The 19435-nt window shown below is 43.5% G+C and overlaps 1 protein-coding gene across 1 annotated transcript in view; it reads left to right on the plus strand.

Annotated features, from left to right (window-relative positions):
* The first annotated feature begins 5999 nt into the window (after nt 1–5999).
* Nucleotides 6000–19435, plus strand: part of MBOAT1 (membrane bound O-acyltransferase domain containing 1) — a 102403-nt gene continuing 88967 nt past the window's right edge. The window contains exon 1 of the mRNA XM_054592200.1: nt 6000–6294. Within this exon, the coding sequence (XP_054448175.1) occupies nt 6199–6294 (96 nt within the window). The 5' untranslated portion in view covers nt 6000–6198. The remainder of the gene's footprint in view (nt 6295–19435) is intronic.

Here is a 19435-nt window from a genome sequence, read left to right on the forward strand (position 1 = left end):
AACAACCCCAATGAGATATTACCACATACCCATTAGGAATGCTACAACAAACAAACTGAAAATAACAAGTATTGGCCAGGACATGGAGAAACTGGAATCCTTGTTCACTGTTGTTGAGATTGTAAAATATCACAACTGTTATGGAAAGCAGTATGATGGTTCCTCAAAATATTAGAAATAGAACTGCTATATGACCCAACAATCCCACTCCTGGGTATATATCCAAAAGAACTGAAAGTAGGATCTCAAAGAGATTTTTGCACATCCATTTTCATAACAGCTCTACTCATAATAGCAAAGAGGTGGAAGGAACCTCAAGTGTACATCGACAGAAAAATTGATTAAAAAATATGGTAGCTACACACAATGGAAGATTGTGAGGCCTTAAAGAAGGAAATCCTGATACATGCTATAATATGGATGAAACTTGAGGACATTATGCCATGAGAAATTAGCCAGTAACCAAAAGATGGAATTACTGTATGATTCCACTTATATGAGATATCTAAAATAGTCAAATTCATAGAAACAGAAAGCAGAATGGTGCTTACTAGGGTCTGGGGAGAGAGAAAAAGCAGAGTAGTTATTTAAAGAGTATAGGCACTCTTCTGTTCAAATTCCACCAGTGCCTCTTCGCTGCCATCAGAGGAGCAGCCAAAGTTCTTAAAAGGCCCTCCTACGTCCTCCTATCCTGGCTCCTCCCCCAAACCTCCCTGGCTTATCTCCTTCCCCCTCCCCTCGTTCCTTTGCTACACTCAGGCCTCCCTGGCCAGCCTGAGGTTTCTCCACCCTGTCAGCTCTGCTCCTGTCTTAGGGCCTTTGCTCTAGATATTTCCTCTTTCTAAAATGTTCTTTGTCCAGAAATCTGCTCTGTTAACACCTTAGCTTTCTTCAGGTCTTTGATCAAGCGCGACCTTCTCAATGAGGCCTCCCCAACCACGGCGTTAAACACTGCAACAGACGCACCCTGCCCCCTTCACCCTTTTACCCGGCCGCACCTTGCTTCTATCCTATGCACTTACCATCTTTGACATATTAACATGATTCTTTTTGTTTATTCCTTCTCCTACTAGAGTGTAAACTCCAGCAGGGGAGGGATTTTTGTCTGTTTGGAGTTGATGTGTCTCCCAAGCACCTGGAAGAATGCTTTATAAATAATAACTCTTCAATAACTATTCGCTGAATGTTGAATAAACCTTCACAAGCAAGGCACTGTTTCCCCAAGTGAATCTGGGGAATGCTAATTCTAAAGGATGCACACTATGTACTCAAAAAATGTCTATGGTCAAATGGTGACAGAAGGAGACTTGCCTTGGGGTGGTGAACACACAGTACAATATACAGGGGATGTATTATAGAATTGTACACCTGAAACCTACATAATTTTATTAACCAATGTCACCCCAATAAATTCAATGAAAAAGTTTAAAAAAAAAGCCTTGTGGTCAACTAAGGTCGATGCCCTTTTCCTAGAGATTGACGATTAGCAGTGCCTGCTAAGTTGCAGAAATGGCACATTAAGAGTATAAAAAAAAGAACCAAAGCAATAGGGGTAAATATGTACCTACTCTGATCCTATAAATCACAGACTGTATATTCAGCATTTATGGCTGCCCAGTATAATATGCTCACTGAAGGCCATGCAGGCTCCAAACAATACGCTGGATCATGAGGACTTAAGTGAGAAAAGAAGAGACAGTCCTGAATCGCATTGGCTGCATTGATTGCCAGGAAACCATCCATCCATTCATTCTAAAATACTGTTGTGCTTGGCACTTTCACTGGGCGAGTGTGCGGAACAGAGAGTGAAGAGTAAGGTAAAAAATACAAAAGCTGAGGGACAATCCAAGTGGCCTCCAATCCTGGAGTAAAGGATTATTGCTATGGACCTCCCGGAAGCTGAAGATGACAGTGTCCTCAGTGACAGTATCCATAGTAGGGTAGGGGTGGAAGGTTGAGGGGGTGCAGGGTAGAGGGGGTGGGAGCCAAGCATCTCAGGATACCAGAGGCTCCAGGGGTACCAGGCTACTGCCTCTCTCTCCTGCAGCCAACCAGAAAATCCTGGCAGCATAAGCAGTTAGGATTTTGCCTATCTCTGTATTCTCCAATATTATCTTCAATCACACTTAATTACATAGGACACTTCTTTGGCAAGATTAACTATGTATTTGGAACACAGCCAAAGAAGCAGGAAGTAAAGAAAAAAAACCCCTCTGAATATCCAAGATAGCATAGCATTTGTTTAAAATCGAAGTATTTCCCTTCTTTAAGAACTCCTTAGGCCCTTAGCTTTCAAAGTCTGGTGATTCTAGAGCAATCTATAGAGTTCCCCAGATCACAGGAGAACAGAAATAGCAGGCAAGACAGTGACAATTGAAATATGAGAGCAAAAGAGGAGACTGAAAACCAGAAAGTAGACACAGTAATTGAGAACGCTTACCTCTTCGGGCATAGTTTAGTGCAAGGACAAACTCTTGATATGTCAATGGACTCCAAGGCATCACTATCGCAGGATGGTCCTTGTTTGCAATAATGCCTGGCTCATCACTAAAAACTCAGTTATGACTACTAACTCCATTTAGGTATTCAGGGATACATTTTAGGAAGATCTACTTCCTAAAAGACCAAAATTAAAAGTAAAATGTTAGCCCTGGCTGGGTGGCCCCGTTGGTTGGAGCATGGTCCCCATACAACAAAAGGTTTTAGGTTGGATCCCCTGTCAGGGTACATATATTAGGTAGCAGGTTTGATCTCTAGTCGGGATCAAACAACAGGAAGCAAGTGATTGATGTTTCTCTCTACCCTCCCCCAACCCCTGCCTTTCTCTATGTTTAAAATCAATAAACATCCCCTCAGATGAGGGTCAAAAAAAAAATAAATAAAATGTTAGTTCCTAAAGAGTAAGCTTTAGCTAGGTAGTTAATATTTTTTGAACAATTACTTTGTGATAGGTTATTTCATATATAACCTTTCCTTCAGTTCTTATATCAGCTCCAAGAGATCATAATCCTTACTCTCACTTTTTAAAGGAGAAAATTGAGAATTGAGGAAGTTAATTGATTTGCTCAGAGTCACAATACCAGTCAGTGAAAGGCTGGTGTTAGCTTTCAGATCCAGTTTTGTTTTGCTCTGAAGGCTGGATCCTTTATATTTTCATTATCTGTCCCTCTTATAGGTTTTAGGCTCCAGTCCTGACCACTCAGAAGTTGTACAAAATCATATTTATAAATATTTTTCTGAGTATTTTTAGCTAATGGAGTTTTGTTAGCAAGCTTTCTTTCTGCATTCAGTTATCAGTGACTCATTTCCACTTTGCATTTCTCATAACTGGTTTCTTTCAGAGGTTGGTATATTATCTTTGATTCTTTTGTCTGTAGACATATCAGCATCTCCTTGATGTATGTACATTGCTAGGCTGCTGAGCTGATTTGTGTTGATTTATCTTGAATGACTAAATGATATGACATTCTTAGAAACACACTATTACTCAGCAATAATAACTACATCTGGTTGATGTTCAGTTATATGTCTTCATTTTCTGAACATGTACAAATATAAAAACAATGTTTAACTCTGATCTCGACCTTAAAAAATGTTACACAGGTAGGTGGCAATATGTGTTCCAAGCAAATGCAGACCCGTTGAGCTAAAGTGTTAAAAAATCTGAGCACTGATTGCAAAATCTATATTCCCTAAGGTCCTGTGGATAATGCTTAAAGAAACTGTTTAAAAAGCAAGAACTGGTACCTAATGTTGGTCAATTTAGACCATTCTGCAGATCAGCTCTCAAATGTTAAGCATGGAGTTTATTGTCCTATGCAGGCAATAATTTCTGCAGTTTTCCTGAAGGTGGACTCCTAGCATAATAAAAAGGTTTCTGGTTAATACAAAGAAAAATGGAATAGCGAAATTTGAATCCTACTTTTGCTGTTTACTAGCTCTATAAGCTAGCAGCAAGTTATCAGAAATTAGTATTCTAACACATAAAAATGGAGAAAATGATGGCACGATAAAAAAAAAGACAACACTTGCCCTTCTAACCTCATAGAGTTGTTGGCATTATCAAAAGGATGCTATAAATGAATATGCTCTGTTAATATACAGTATCAATACATTAATATGTAGCATTACTAAAATGGTAATTCCATTTTTACATGGGTCATTCATTGTTGATGGTTTTAATTTGGTTTTGTAGTGATTATTTTTGGTTGAATCTAGACTGATTGTGTCATTAGAATTTCCTCTTCTTGAGGGGTTCTACCTTTGAAAACTTTGAGGACTGTTATAATTTAGTTTTGCTGTTTGAGTATCTATTTGGGCCTGTTCTGGCATGTGACTGGTGTTGAGTGTTTATCAGTTCATAGTAGCATGCTCCCTTTCTGAAACATGCCAGAAGCTTTTTCAGGCCTTTTTGTCTGGCCTTTAATTTTAAATCAGTCAGCAGGATGAGCACTGGATCTTCTGGATGACTTCACATTCTGAGTATGGTTTTATCTCCCGTAAGGGAGGTTAAAAACCTGACTTTTATATCAAGTCCCATTCTACTGCAGATAGAAAACAGGTGAGACAGAATGCCTCTAGCACCACGCTGCCACCTCATTGTGAACAATAAATTTAATGCCTGTCCACAGCGATGACAGGCCTGTCAGGTATGTGGGTGGGCCTCTTGATAAAGAGAGCAAGGCTTTGTTTTAGAGGAGGCAAAGCATCATAATGACTCGGAGCCCAGGCACTGGAATCAGACAGATGTGTTTTACTGAACTTCCCTAAATAAACCCAAGTTCTTAAGCTCTACAAGCTCCAGTTTCTTATCTGTAGAGATTATAATAACTACCACATGGGTGATTGTCACTGGGATAGGAAACTTTTATAAAGTTATATCTAGCACATAATTATTATTATGATGAATCTTCAGTTGAAAGAGGATGGAAACAGGGATTAAATGGAAAGAAAAGAGAGCCATGTGTTCATGGTGCGGCTTTTATAAATCTTAGAATCATATCCAGTTCTCCAGAAGCCTATTTAAATAATCTACAGTGTAACTTATCTTTCTCTTGATACGGTGTCATCTAATAGTTCTTTTAATATTAATTGCACCACAGTATCAGTAGAACTTTTCTGATGTGGCAGTTTATATCTGTGCTGATTTTTTTTTTAAACAGTGCTTTCAAGCCCCTTCCTGAGACACTTCACTCAAGCTGTTATCTTGCTCAAGATGAGAGGAAAATGGCTTCAATTATGGTCCATTTCTAGACCTGTGTGATATCTAATCAGCCTGTGTAGTATAATTAATTTTCAGGCATATGCCTGTGTGTGTGTGGTGAGATTTTCATCTGGTGGTGTTGGCCCTCTATAAAATCTCCGCGGTGACGAGGAGTGGTGGCAGGGACTGCTTTTGCCCCTCGACAGGAGACAGGGTGAGAAACTCTGGTCTGGCCATTTAAAGTTCAGTGGAATTTGTTGGTGATGAAACTCAAGAAAGAGGGCCAGTCCGGTGCTGGGACGTCGGCTAGCAGCACGGGGCTCTCCTTGGGCTCCAGTCACTGGCATATTAACCCTTTCCAGTAAGGACTGCGAGGGAGAAAGCTCGAAAGGAAAGCGTAGGAATCTTAGCCGGCGACGGAACAGGGAAAGTAAATAGGGTGGGGCAGGGGGTTAGCCGCACTGAAAGGCTCCCGCCTGGGTGCTGTGGGTGGAGGATCGTGACGTTTTGCGGGGAGAAAGGACAGCGAGCTCGGCGCGGGAGGAGAGGCGCGGGAGGAGAGGCGACCTCCCGCTCTCGGGGCCGCGCGCTAGCAGCGCGCCCGCGGGCATCGCTTTTCCACTCCCCGCGGCCCGGGTCCGGGCTAGGCTGGGCGGGCCGGGCGGGGCTCGCGGCCGGGCTCAGCGTCCTGACTTTTCCTGCCTCCACCCTCCTCCCGGGCCGTCCCCGCTGCCAGGCCAATGAGCGCCGAGAGGAGGGAGCGGGAAGCGGCGTGCTCGGCGCGGCCCTCCTACGGCGCCCTAGCCACGGCGCCAACACTAAGTTTGCGCTTCGGGAGTTGGCGTTCGATCGTGTCCCTCGGCCTCACCGCTTGGTCCCCGCGAGCCAGGCGGTCTCTTGCCCCTCGGGCGGCCACCCACGAACACTCGGGCAGGAGGACGCGGAGTAGGGTGGCGCTTGCCGGGGCTGGGGCAGCCGCCTCCCGAAGATGCGGGATGGCAGCCGAGCCGCCGTCCAGCCTCTCCTACCGCACCACGGGCTCCACCTGCCTGCACCCGCTCAGCCAGCTCCTGGGCATCCCGTTGGACCAGGTGAGTACCGCGCGGGGCGCGAGACCCCTTCCCCGGGACCGTGTGGGCGTGGAGTCCATGGGGGTAAGGCTATCTCCCTGTGTCCCTGCCCCACAGAAGATTTTTCAGCTACAAACTAGGCAGGTGAGCACTTTTTTGAGTTTGTTTTTCTCCCGTAAGCGTGAAAAACATTGATGTACCCTGCACAGCAGGTTCGAAAGAACTTAAAAAAGTTCTGGGTTGTCTTGTTTCCTTTTACCAAGTTCTAAAGTCTTCTGATAAATTAGTTGTTTCTTATATCAGTGGAGTCATTATTTTTAATGTAGATGACTCTACATAGAAATTACACTTGGTTAATTGAGAAGCTATAGCCTATAGCTTTTGAGTGACAGACCTGGGTTTAAATTTCATCAGTGAGACTTGACAAATCAGAATGACAGTTATTTTGTACCATATGTGATGTCCATCCGAAAGGGAGGGACACAGGACACTGGTTTCCCCAGAACTCCCGAGCAAGACAGGTTAGTGGGAGCAGAGGGGGCGCTGTTGAAGTTATTTGGACTGTCTTATACCGTCTACTACCATTAAAATTGAAAATGATAATAAGGATCAGCAATTCCTTGTAGGAAATCTTCCTGAGTGTCGAGGCTGTCTTAACTGATTTTCCTGTCTGCTTTAGGGGCTGCAGGCTAGATCCACCATGGATTTAGTTTTGAGTCAACACATGTTGATTTAAATGGAATTGGGTGGGGCTGCTGGAGGAGGGCCCACTGCACGCCTGCCTGTTTTGTTCCATGCTGAGGATTTGGCCAGGTTTCTTTCTCTGCCTTTCACTAGTGATCTTTTTTCTTTCGACAAGAGCACACCTGCCGCCCTTTCCACTCGCATTCTTTCAGCAATGAGGAAGTGAGAGCTGGCCGGTTGCCTTACTCAGATACTATTTATTGATTCACCTTCTACCTGGTTTCCCCTGAAGATCTGATTAAGGACCCTACCCGATCTTACCATTGCTTTCTTATCAGTTGCAAAATCCAGTGAGTTAAGAATTTGGGAGAGGAACCAAATCCTAACTCTGAGCTTTTGTAAATTACTCCTGTGTGTGTAGTGAGGGTGGGAGGGACCTAGGGACCTACAGACCTAGGCAAAGGCAGAAGTAAAAGTGGTCTTTAGTCCCGAAAAGAATATAACCAATAGCTTAATTTCCTTAAGGGGAGTTTGTTTTGTACTTACTTCTCCGCGCTCCCCCCAACCCCCCCAATCAGAATTTATTTTAATTGCATTTTCCGTTTTAAGCTATTCTGCACAATTGCAGAGAGGAATCCAGTGAGGACTTGTGTGTGGAAAGAGGCTGTTGTTACTGGAACCTGGCGAGTTTTGACTGGGAGGTGCCAGTATGATATTATTAAGTGCTTTTTAACTGCATCCACCCCCCATCTCCAAATTTCCTAGGGTTCTGTCAATGAGCTCTGTTTTTAATTTATACAAAAGAATAAAAGGGCCTTAGGGATGTTTAAGGATTTCTGGGATGAATGAAGGCAGAATGTGGGCGGTGGGCAAGAGAGGAGCACCTGTGATCTCTTTGATCTCCCTGCAGCAGGGTCACATCTGAATGGCTCTTGGTGGAAGAAGCACTTGGAGGGCAGTGTCCCAGCTAGCTTATTTTAGACCCAGGGAAAAATCCCAAATCATAAACAGTGTGATTTGAGGATATATGGTGGCTTCAGAGTTTGGAAGCTTGATGCCTTCTTTCCTCACATTTTCAAGGGCTTTCTAAAGCTCTTAAATGTCAGACTCACCTGGGTGTAATTCCTGTTCTGTTAGCAAACGTCCTGTGTGAAGCCATCTCAGAGCCTTGACATCCTCAGGTTTAAAATGGGAGATGGCAATAAGACCTGCGTTTTGGAGTTGAGAAATTTTATATAGATGTAAAATGCCCTGCATGAGGAAGGTCCTTGTATCAGACACGGTCCTGGCAAAAATCAAAATTCAACTCAATGGGTGGCAATGGAGAAAGTTTAACGAATTACTTAGCGAGGGGTGGGCAGCACTAGGGAAACTGACAAAGGATGTTCAGGTAGCAAGACCTGGGAGCTGAACGGGAAAGGGAAGGAAGTCCTGTTGTCACTGCCCAGGGGGAGTTGTACCCAACCCCTGCCGGGACAGCGTCGGGGAGCAGATTGAGAACCTCAGCCCTTCCCCGCCGCCCGCCGCATTCCAGCCTCCCGCCCCAAGCTGGCTGGGTCTGCAGGGCCTCCTCCTGGGCACAGGGTGGGGCAGAGAAAGGGATTGCCTGATCTGGAGGGCAATTCAAGAGCACAGTCCTTGGTAAATATTTGCTTCTGTTGCATTAAAGCGTGACTTTTATGGCCTGCAATATGCTAAAAAAGATGATAAAACATATACCTCAAGTTACCCAAACTGTTCTTTGTGCCACTTGAAGAGACTGAATTTTTTCCCCCAATGAATGCCTTCACATTACACATGTACCTTCCTGATTTCTGCGTTGAATGCACTTCTCAGAACTTTTTTGGCTTTGGGTATCCCTGTGTCAAATTGTTTATTAAACCAAAATACCTGTTGAGCATTGTACTATGTGAGTGGTAACTTCCTTTATTATTATTTTTTCTGTTTCTTCCATTTACCTGTTCTGTTCATTCCTGAGGGAAGCCTGTGTGCACTTGTGACCATACTGAGGAAAAAACATCTGTGGTTTTAGTTTCCAGGGACTTTCGTTAGCCTGACATCCTCTTAAAGAGGTTGAATGTAAGATCATCTTATTTAATTAGAAACAAGTAGAGCACAGCGCTTCAGATAGGGCATGGGAAACGGGTGATGACTTCAGGTCTTCCAGAGGTACCTCCCAAATGAGTGTGCTGAGTTGCATTTCTAAATAGCGAGTCCCTATCTGTCCAGCAGACACGGAGCTCTGGCAATTAATAGGATTATTCCGATGTAAAGCTTCACTTACTCCAGAGAGGTTGGATAAGAACTTTTCTTTCCCACTTAGGGGAATCCAGGAACAGAGGATGAGTGTTTCGTTTCATTTCTTGTTTAAATCATCTTCTCATGTCGCCCTGGCCAGGGAGCTGAGTTGGTTAGTGTCCGTCTCATATGCCAAGGTTGTATACCCCTAGGTGATGGATTTGATCCCCGGGCAGGGCACATACAAGAATGAACCAATGAATGCATAAATAAGTGCAACAAGTCAGTGTTTCCCTCTCTTACTTATTTTAAAATAAATAAAAATTTAAAAAAATTAAAAAACACATCATCTCCTCATATCCTGTCCACTCTGTTTTGGTTGCAGAGGGTGACATGATCTGACTTTAACCAAAGCCTTCTAAGTTTGCAAGATCGACCCAGCTACCAGGATGGAAGAGATACTGACCTTATTGATTTGAGTTGTGCCTGGTTGTATTAGGAGCTGTGAAACCTGAAACTGTTTCCTGGTTTTGAGGAATTTCCACTTTGGTGGGGGAAACCCCGGATGCCAAGGCTATTTTTATTGACTGGTACCCCCAAATTTCGTTTGTATAATGTATCAAGTCAGTGTTAAATTAGGATTTTGGGGGTTTGTTTGTTTACCCCTCCCCCCACTTGCTAAATTAATCAGCAGAAAAAGGGGCATGGGAAAAATAGACCAGGACATAAGAATGCAGGAAATGATACTGAGATTAAAGCAGCAAAGTTTTCAGACTATTAAGGGTAAGCTTGTGTTACAATTTAAAAGGCTGGATAAATGAAGACCAGCTCTGAAAACTTGGCCCTCTCAACTGATGGAGATACCAGCAGGGAGTTGATTGATTATTTCATGCATGGGCTTGGGGTATGTGGCTGTGACCACCAGGTTTCTCTACCTGCCTGGAACGTTTGATCACCTCATTGGTTCCCTTGCACATTCCTGGAAAGCCCAGCCTTCAGCTCTTTTCTTATCTAAGTCTTGCCCTTCCTTAAATGCTCAGCTCACATTCCATAGTCATTATTAAATCAATTAAATATTTATTTAACATTATTAGTGCCAGGTACCTGGCCAGGTTGTAGAGTCCAATGATAAATAAAAAAGTCAAGATCTTTGCTGTCTGCAAGAGCTTATATATCAGTAGAGGAGACAAAGGACCCATGCAAGTCTGTAAAGGTGCTGATAGAAGTTTGTAGATGGAATTCTGGTGAAAGAGAGAAGCCACAGGACACATAGGGTGCCTATGGAACTTACTGTTTACTTTTGATCCGGTTTACATTTGACACTTAGTACATGTGCCCTTATATTGCTAGTTATCTTGCTGGGTTTATATGCTGAATTTCAAACTCTTTAAAGTCTCTTTGAGGTGGAGGTTTTATCCCTTATATTCCAAGGAAACAGTAGTTTCTCAATAAATATTTATCATTAGTAACAATATATGCCAATGTTACTGATATCCATTATCAAACTTTATTATATAGAGCCTTGTTTTTGTTTTTTTTTAAAAAGATTTTATTTATTTTTAGAGAGGGGAAGGGAGGGAGAAACAGAGGGAGAGAAACATTGATGAGGTGCATGAGGGAAACATCAGTTGGTTGTTTCTCGCATGCCCCCAACCAGGGACCTGTCTTGTAACTCAGCCATGTGCCCTGACCGGGAATCGAACTAGAGGCTTTTTGGTTCATAGGCCAGTGCTCAATCCACTGAGCCACACCAGCCATGGTGAGCCTTATTTTTAAAGTGGGTAGTAGATTGGCTTTTGTGGGAGGAAGGGTCCTGCACCTAATTTCTCCCCCTCCCCAAATGACATTGCCTCTAGGCTATACCCTTGAGTTTCTCACTTCAGCTATCCACTCTTCACCCAGGGGTTTCCAGTGTTGCCCATGTGTAGTACCTGGGCCAGCAGCATCAGCCTGGAAACTTGTTAGAAATGTATTGCGTTGACCTAGGAGTTTAGTTTTTTCCCGTACAATGGCTTTAGTAGTGCTTAGCTGTCTTTAATTTCATTTGAAGCAGTTTTGTTAGATTGTATTGTGACAGCTGTCATATATCAGTGTGCATTTAAAAAAACATTAAAGTTGGTGAATTTGTGCAGCCATTTTAATATTGAATATGGAAGAAAATATGCAACATTTTCAGCATATTTGCTTTGTTATTTCCAGAAAGATAAAAACACAATTGAAACTCAATAAAAGGTTTGTGCAGTATATGGAGAAGGTACTGTGACTGATCGAACATGTTAAAAGAGGTTTGCAAAGCTTCTTGGTGTGATTGACATTTTGGCCAAATAATTCTTTGCTGTGGGGCCGTCTTATGCATTGGAAGATTTTCAGCGGCACCCCTGGCCTCTACCCACTAGAAGCCAATTGCAGGAGATAGCTGATGTATTCAGAATATTTAAATCAATAAAATTATCGGTAAAAATGAGAAATGCCTTTTATTTTATGGAAAAAAACCCATATGGACTCCCTGGCCAGCACGACACATTCTCTGCCTGGTGCGCCGGTCTGCTGCTCCGGAGCCGGGCCCAGCTGCAGGCGATTGAAGGATGTGCCTGAAAGTTTGAGAACCATTGCTGTACCAGCGGCGTCCACCCTTTTGGTGTCTTTGGGCCATACTGGTAGAAGAAGAGTTGTTTTGGGCCACACGTTAAACACACAAACACTAATGAAAACAAAAAAAATCTCATAATTTTTTAAGTAAATTTATGATTTTGTGTCGGGCCACATCTATAGCCCTCCTGGGCCCCTGCTGCATGGATAACGGGGACACCAGCTAACCAAGCACAGGCGAAAGAGGGGAGGCTTGGTCATCAGAGAGCACCTCTCAGGTGAGGAGGTGCAGCGCTTGGGTCTTGAAGGATGAAGAAGACTTTGTCGGGCCAACTGGTGAAAAAGAACAGCACGTGCAGAGGAATGAAGTGTGACATCGTGTGTGTCATTCAAGGGACTGTGAGTCTGAAGTGCGGGGGGGCCTGCAGTTGTGTGGACTCCAGGGCTCTAGGCTGGAGAAGTAAGCGGGGGTCACATCACAGGAAGCCGAAATGCTCTGCGATGGGTTTACACTTGATCCTGCAGACCAGGGGTCAGCAAACTTTTTTTTACAAAGGGCTAGACAGTAAATATTTTTGACTTTGCAGGCCATTCAGTCTTTGCCACAACTACTCAACTCTGCCATTATAGGGTGAAAGCAACCTTAGAGAAGGTGTAAATAATTGGGCATGACTGTGTCCCCATAAAACTATTTATGGACACTGACATTTGAATTCCATATCATTTTCAGGTGTCGTGGAATTTTCTTCATTTGTTTTATTTTAACCCTTGAAAAATAGAAAACACATTTTAGCATGTAGGCTATACAAAAACAGGCAGCCAGCTGGAGCTGGCCCAAGGGCCAGAGTTTGCAGACCCCTGCTGTAGGCTATTTTTTTTTCAAAATTTGGTGCATGAACTATCACTCTTCAGGATCTATTGCCATGTGTGTTTTGGGGATCTTTTCCAGACCTAATGAAGCTGAATATCAAGGTGGAAGGACTCCCCGGGTAAGTCTCATGCCAGCTGAAGTTTAGAGCCACTGCTTGCCACCAAAGGGAAGGTGTTGGAGGCTTAAGGTTGTGCAAGAGTTTTCATTTTGTGATGCGGTATAGGAGGTCACGGCTGAAGGAGGCAGGCATGAGGAGGAGCAGGGGTTTTGAGGATGAATGAAGATTCAGAGTAGTCTTGATGGATGAGTGGAGAAAGAACCAACCAGAGGCTATTTAATGGGTGGCTGAGTGTAATCAAGCCACTGAAAAATCACAGATTTTTAGTCACGAATTTGTGTCAATATGTGACCTTTCTCATTCAGCAACGTCTTTCAGGAGCAAAAGCAATACAGATAGTTGGATATTTCCAGAGAAGGCTGTTGGAAAGTTAAGTCAGGGTGTTGAAAGGTACTGGCAAATAGTTGGAAGTGATGAAAGTGAAAAAGAGAACTATCCAGAGACCGAAGGACTTTGAGGAGCAGGTGCAGAGGAAGTGAGAGAGCTGGGGCCTGGAAGGTTGCAGGAGAAGACTCCCAGGGAAGCCTTCCTGGGCCATGGTGAAAGTCGGGGTGCGCATATGGGAGCTGGGGGACCAGTCATTTTGGTTCAGCCCAGGAAGTTGGGGTTTGACGGACTGTCCTCTTAAACAGTGAAGCTTCCCACTTGAATTTGAGGAGGTGAAGTGGAGAAAAAGACAACACAGGACCCAGGCTCTCCAGGATGGTGGAGGTTGGCAGAGACTGACACCATGAAGAAGGGCCAGAGAGGGTAGGATCTGCTCTTCTATCAGACACTCAGCCAGCTGCGCTGCAGGCAGCATCTCACTTAATGTAAGGAGTCTGGGTAGAGTTTGAAGGGAGGAAAGGTTTTGTGTAAGGATGGTGGAAGAAAAATGGTCCAAAGCAGCGACGAGGAATCTGGAAAAGCAGTGAGTTTCTTTTTGATACTTGGCCCACTCCCCACCGTCCCCTGCATTGTAGTGGTAAAATGAGAAAGAAAATGACTGTCGGCTGATGATTCTCCCGCTAGGCTGAGAGTGAGAGGAGAGAGCTGGGCCGACCAATGTTTTGGATGGAGCCGAGGGAGCGCTAAGGGGAGGAGGTCAGCAATGGGAAGATGAGTCATCAGGGAGGAGGAGGAGGAAGTCAGTAGCAGCCTGTGGCTGTGAGCTGAGAAGTGGAACTTGCTTGCTGGGCATGGGGGTCTGGGATGAATGCGAGGGTTCTGCGCAGGTAGGGGCGCTCCCTCTGGGGTCCCAGAGGTCTGATAAGGCTAGGACTGACCCTGAGCATTTTGGCCTTTCCTGGAGCCACACTGCAGGTTTGGTGGACAGTTCCTTGTTGTTCTGAAGAGATTGCTGTTGGGAGGTGGAGGGTGGCATGCAGAACAGCCAAGGGACATCAAAGGGTAAGATGTGTTTAGGGCAATACCGTGAGCTCTAAAGCCCCAATTCCTCAGATTTGGTAGGGCTGGTGGAGTTGGGGCTTGTTCTTTAGTCCAGTCCTGTAGACAGAACAGGAGGATGAGCAGTTGCCATTGTAGGGGACCCTGGTTGAGTCCAGCCTGGCTGGAGTCACAGTCTGGTGGCGTGCTTTGACAATAATTGAAAGGAAGGCAGATAGAGTGGAGGTGTGGCCATGTACTTTCTGGCATTTCAAGGAGAGGCCTAGTGGGTCCTGGAGCTTTAGCTTTCCTGTTGTGAAACAAGAGGTGTTCTTCGCGACTTGACCTTACTTTACCTGTCTGGCTAATGACACCAAAACTTCTATGTACTGAATGTTTATGCTATCAGGCACCCAGCCAGCTGCTCTGCATATGTTATCACATCCACAGTCATGTGTCCCATGACTTTTCAGTCAACCGCCATGTCCCATAAGACTCTGATAAAGCTGAAAAATTCTTAACGCCTAGTGACTTTGTAGCAGTTGTAACATTATGGTGTAACACATTCCGTGTGTATTTGTGGTGATGCTGGTGTGAATAAACCTACCGCACTGCCAGCTGTATAAAAGTATAGCACATGCAATTATGTATAGTACTTGATACTGATAATACACTACTGTTACTGGTTTATGTATTTACTACACCATACTTTTTATCATTATTTTAGAATGCACTCTTTCTACTTGTAAAAAATAAAAATAAAAGTTTGCTGCCCTGGAGCATCATCTCGTAAACCAAAGGGTTGCAGGTTTGATTCCCGGTCCAGGCACATATGTAGGTAGCAAGTTTAATCCCTGGTTGGGGTGCATACGGGAGGCAACGGATAGATGTTTCCTTCTCACACTGATGTTTCTCTCTCTCTCTCTCACTCACTCACTCGCTCTCTCGTTCGTCTCTAAATTACAGAGGGGGTGCCATTGACAGTGGGAGGTGGGGGTGGGGCGGGGGGGTGGGGGTGGGAAAATGGAGACAACGGTACTTGAACAACAATCAAAAGAATAAAATCAATGGAAAGATATCCTCGGGTGAAGATTTAAAAATTTAAAAAAAGTTTTCTGTAGAAGAGTGTGCCTCATACATCCTGTGTTTATTGCATCTCTTGATGGCATCATTTTTCTTGTGCTTGATGTGCTCTCCTGCTGTTTTGTACCATAACATGCTGTATAGACTTACAGCCTAGGAGCAATAGCAGATAGCCTGACTGTGGAGTAGGTTATGCCATCTAGGTTTGTCTAAGTGCGCTCTCTGATGTTCACACAGTGACAGAATCACCTAACAGTGCATTTCCCAGAGTGGATCTCTGTCGGTAAGTGGCACAGGCCTGTATTTGCTTATTGAGCATCGCATGCCAAATGTTGGGCCAGAATGGGGATGTAGAGATTAATGAGGACCTGAGCCTTCTGGGAGACAAGCCTGTAAGCACTTGTTACTAATGTTTTACCTGTAGACCTGGTAATACATGTACTTGATGCTCCAGGGGGCATGTGCCGATGCCATCGCCCAGAACGCAGGGCCTTGGTACCTGTGGGCCTGTCCTGAGGGTGGGGGCAAGACTTCCTGGGAGCTGCTGCTTTTGAAGGAGAGGGAGAAAGTGAAGGTGCTGGGGTAGGGCCAGGCGGGACAGGCAGAATATTGTAGGAAGAAGAAGCTGTTGGAACAAAAATGCTGAGACTGGAGAAAAGATGAACATTCTTTGTGGGTGGTGAACCCCAGTCATCTCGGTATGTTTAGTACAAAGTAGGAACTAAATTAATGTTTGTTGGATAGAGATAGAATTTTATTTACATTTTTGCATTGGAATGAATGACTAAATTAAGATAAAATTGGGAGCCAGTTATTTTTACCAACTGGTTAGGCCTGTTTGTTATTTGGAACCTACACTTCAGATTAAATAGTTCTGATTTCTGGTTTGGAAGTTAATCATGGCCCAATTCTGATAGCCAGATGTTAATCTTGGGTTGTTTAAATATTAAATACTCCATTCCCATTTTCATTAAGTGGAGTTGATGTATGTATCACATGCAGTTACATATGCAGATATTAATATCACTTTTTGGACCAATCATCTCAGGTTTGTGTGAACAACGTGTAAAAGTTTCCTTTAGCAGTTGAAAGTCAAGACCTATGTATAAAAGGTGCCATATGCCCAACATGCTCTGGCTATTGTGCAGCCTGGCCTCAAAATTCCATTTAAAAACCCGTGAAGAGATTATATCTAAGGAATACAATCTGGAAATATCTTTTGTAGCAGCAACTTGTAAAAAGAAATCAAGATGTATAATTTACTAACAGTGGTTGTGTGCTTTTCAGAAGTTTCTATTTTAAGTAAGTCAAACCTTTCAGTAAACAAGATAAAGGGGAAACTTGCTGCTGTCTTATTAATGACACTTTCCAGTGTTTTTTTCAGGACAGCATGAGGATGGAGAGAAATCAGAGGGAAAAGTAACTTCCAGTAGTTTATTCTGGTTAAACACCTGCTTTACTAACAGATCACTAGCCCTTTGGGCCTGAGAAACGTGACCACTTGCCACAAGGTGAACTCATTAACCCATTTGTAATGTGTTTTTTATCCCAAAACTGCGCACTTGGTCAATCATTTACTGGCTCTTCGTAATGGTGGAATTCTTCTGTAACTTTTTTAAGTTATCGGTGGTTAGTCTTTTATGCATTAGTAGTCCTGATCTGATTTGCAGTAGTGGTTTTGAAAGTTCACAACAGCATGAAAGTGGCTTTAAATGTTACATTGAGATATCTGGGCTGATAGTGCGGGGGGGGGGGGGGCGGGGGGCGGGGGGGGGGATTTCCCAGCCATCACACTATTACAGATGTTCCGCTCCACTCTCAGGTTTATTTACCAAAATAGCAATTAGAGTTCGGGTTCTAGTCTAAGTTGAAAAAGAGCAGGAGTACATGTGAAAATATTTTTATTCATGTGGTTCTAAATTCTTATTTCAAACAAGTAATTAAGACAAGACTGGTTTGTTCCCTCACCCCCATATGGCTCCCTTTTGTCTCATTCATTGTTCTGTATCTCCAGTGTGAAACAGAATCAACAAAGGTATACAGCAAAAGGTTGCTAAGGCCTGTAGGAAGTTGCTGAATTCAGAAGTCACTTTGCGAAATTTCATGAAGTGGTTTAACTGTGAGTGTCATTGGGTTGAGACATCTTTGTTCCAAAGACATTTCCCCCCCCCCCCGGCATCATTTTTGCTCTGTTTGTGTTTGTATTTTATTGTAAATATTTATTCCTATTTTAATTTAAAAATTAAAAATTTTTTTAAAATTTTTATTTTGTATAGATACAGTTTAAAAATTAGTGTTCTGACTAGGTAGCTTATACACTTAGTATCAAAGTCACAAGGCAGAAAAGGGGATGTAATGAGAGGCCAGCGTACCCCCACACCCCTCTCTCTGCTGCCGGATCCCGCCTCCGATCCGGCAGCCGGGGGCGCCCTTCCAGGACAGGCTCTGCACACATGCACACAGAATCCTTCCGTCTGTTTTCTGACACAAGTGATGTATGTGTACAGTTCTTCCACTCCTTGTCTCTTTAATAATTTTTTTTTTAAATGTAACAGTGTCTCTTAGAGGTTGATTCCTATCTGCATAGGCAGAGAGCTCTTGTGACATTTGACTTCCTTTCTGCCTTTTCTGAGAGTTCTGTTTCTGTGCTTCCAGGAACTGACTTGTCCTTTAGCCAAGGCGCACTGTGCTGCTGGTGGTGGGGGTCGTGGGTGAGGGGGCTGGGGAGCGGTCTTCCCACCTTGGAACCACCTCCTCTGGCCCGCTCCCCAGGGGTATGGAGAGCAGCGAGGGCCGCTTACCGTGGCACGTGGGGGTGGGGCGCACTGAGCCGGGAGGAGACAGATTGGTGTTTGTTCCAGCTTCCCCACAGACGGAGAGAAATGCGCCTTGGATTTAGGCAGGAAAGCCTTAAAGATTCCCACGTCCCCTGTGTCTCGGGGTAAAAATGGCTCTGCTCTAAGTAGCCTGGTCTCCAGAAGTCTTGGTATTGACCTGCTGGAAACGATGCTCTTTCAGACCTATTTAGCTTTTTAATTCTGTGGTTCCAAGATCTTCAACGGCAGGAAGGCTTGGTTTAGATAGTAAAGAAACACTTTGTGAGGGTAAAGCCCACAAACCAAGACTCCTTCTTTTCTACTTCTTAGTGGACATGGCAAACCTACCTAAAAGAAGTGTACCTGTTTTACTTTATTTCTTCCAACTGAGTGGTGTGCATTTTTGTGCATCTTGGCTGAAGTGAATTGACCTTCGAAGCTCTGGAGTCTTCTCTTTTCTTTCGCCTTCTTATGGGAGTAAGGTCAGAATGCCTTCAGGTTTGTGTACTTTACCCTCGCAAAAAGACCATCTAGAGAAGGTCTATTTCCTGTGTGCTAGGGATGTTGAATTGTTTTTACTTCCTTCTCTAAAAGATAATTGCCCATTCTTCTCCAAACAATGTGTTAACCTACCTGTAGGCCACTTCATAAAATGGAACCAAATCTTCTGTGAATGTGGAGGGAAAGACACAAAGATTTTTAATTTTTTTAACATATGAGGCCTGGAGGTGAAGTTTACAAAAAAAGTATACCACAAGACTATCTTAACATTTATTTTTGTAATTTCAGCTGTATTCACCTAAGTTTTATATAAGCTAGTTTTTTACTAAGTTGCAAAAGTTAAATTGACTCATGTGTAAATTATCTTCATACTGAGGTTTTTAGAATGTCTTTTTATATATCTTTATCTAATTGCGAGTTCTGTTATCCTACTTTAAAAGAAGGGCAAAATGTAAAATTAAAAAAAGAATAATTTCATCAAGATTTAGGGTGGGGCGCTCTTTCCTCATAATAACGGATAATGAATTATGACCATGCATCTTGGCTAGCTGAAATTGCAGAGAGGTAGTGAGCTGTGAAAGCGTTTATGAGAGCTGGACAGTCATCTCTTGTGTATTTGGCAACACTCAAACATTTATGAGAGTAATATGTATCTAGATTTGGTTCTCTGTTGCCAATTGCTAGAATTGGAGAAGTTAAAAAAGAACAAGAAAAAATGGTTATAAGAGCAACTAGACTGAAGATTGCTAGACGCAAGGAAATGCACTTTAATGAAAGATTTGACTAAAGATGGCAAAAGCCACAGATCATAGAGTGGTCATCAGTGGAGACCTCACAATGCTGGTATGTAACCATAAATGGGGTACTCCACTAGTGTATCCCATTTCCTGAAGAAGG

This window comes from Pteronotus mesoamericanus, unplaced genomic scaffold, assembly GCF_021234165.1.
Source record: "Pteronotus mesoamericanus isolate MK-2021 breed Mesoamerican mustached bat unplaced genomic scaffold, CSHL_Meso_final scaffold_31, whole genome shotgun sequence".
In the NCBI taxonomy this organism is placed as follows: Eukaryota; Metazoa; Chordata; class Mammalia; order Chiroptera; family Mormoopidae; genus Pteronotus; species Pteronotus mesoamericanus.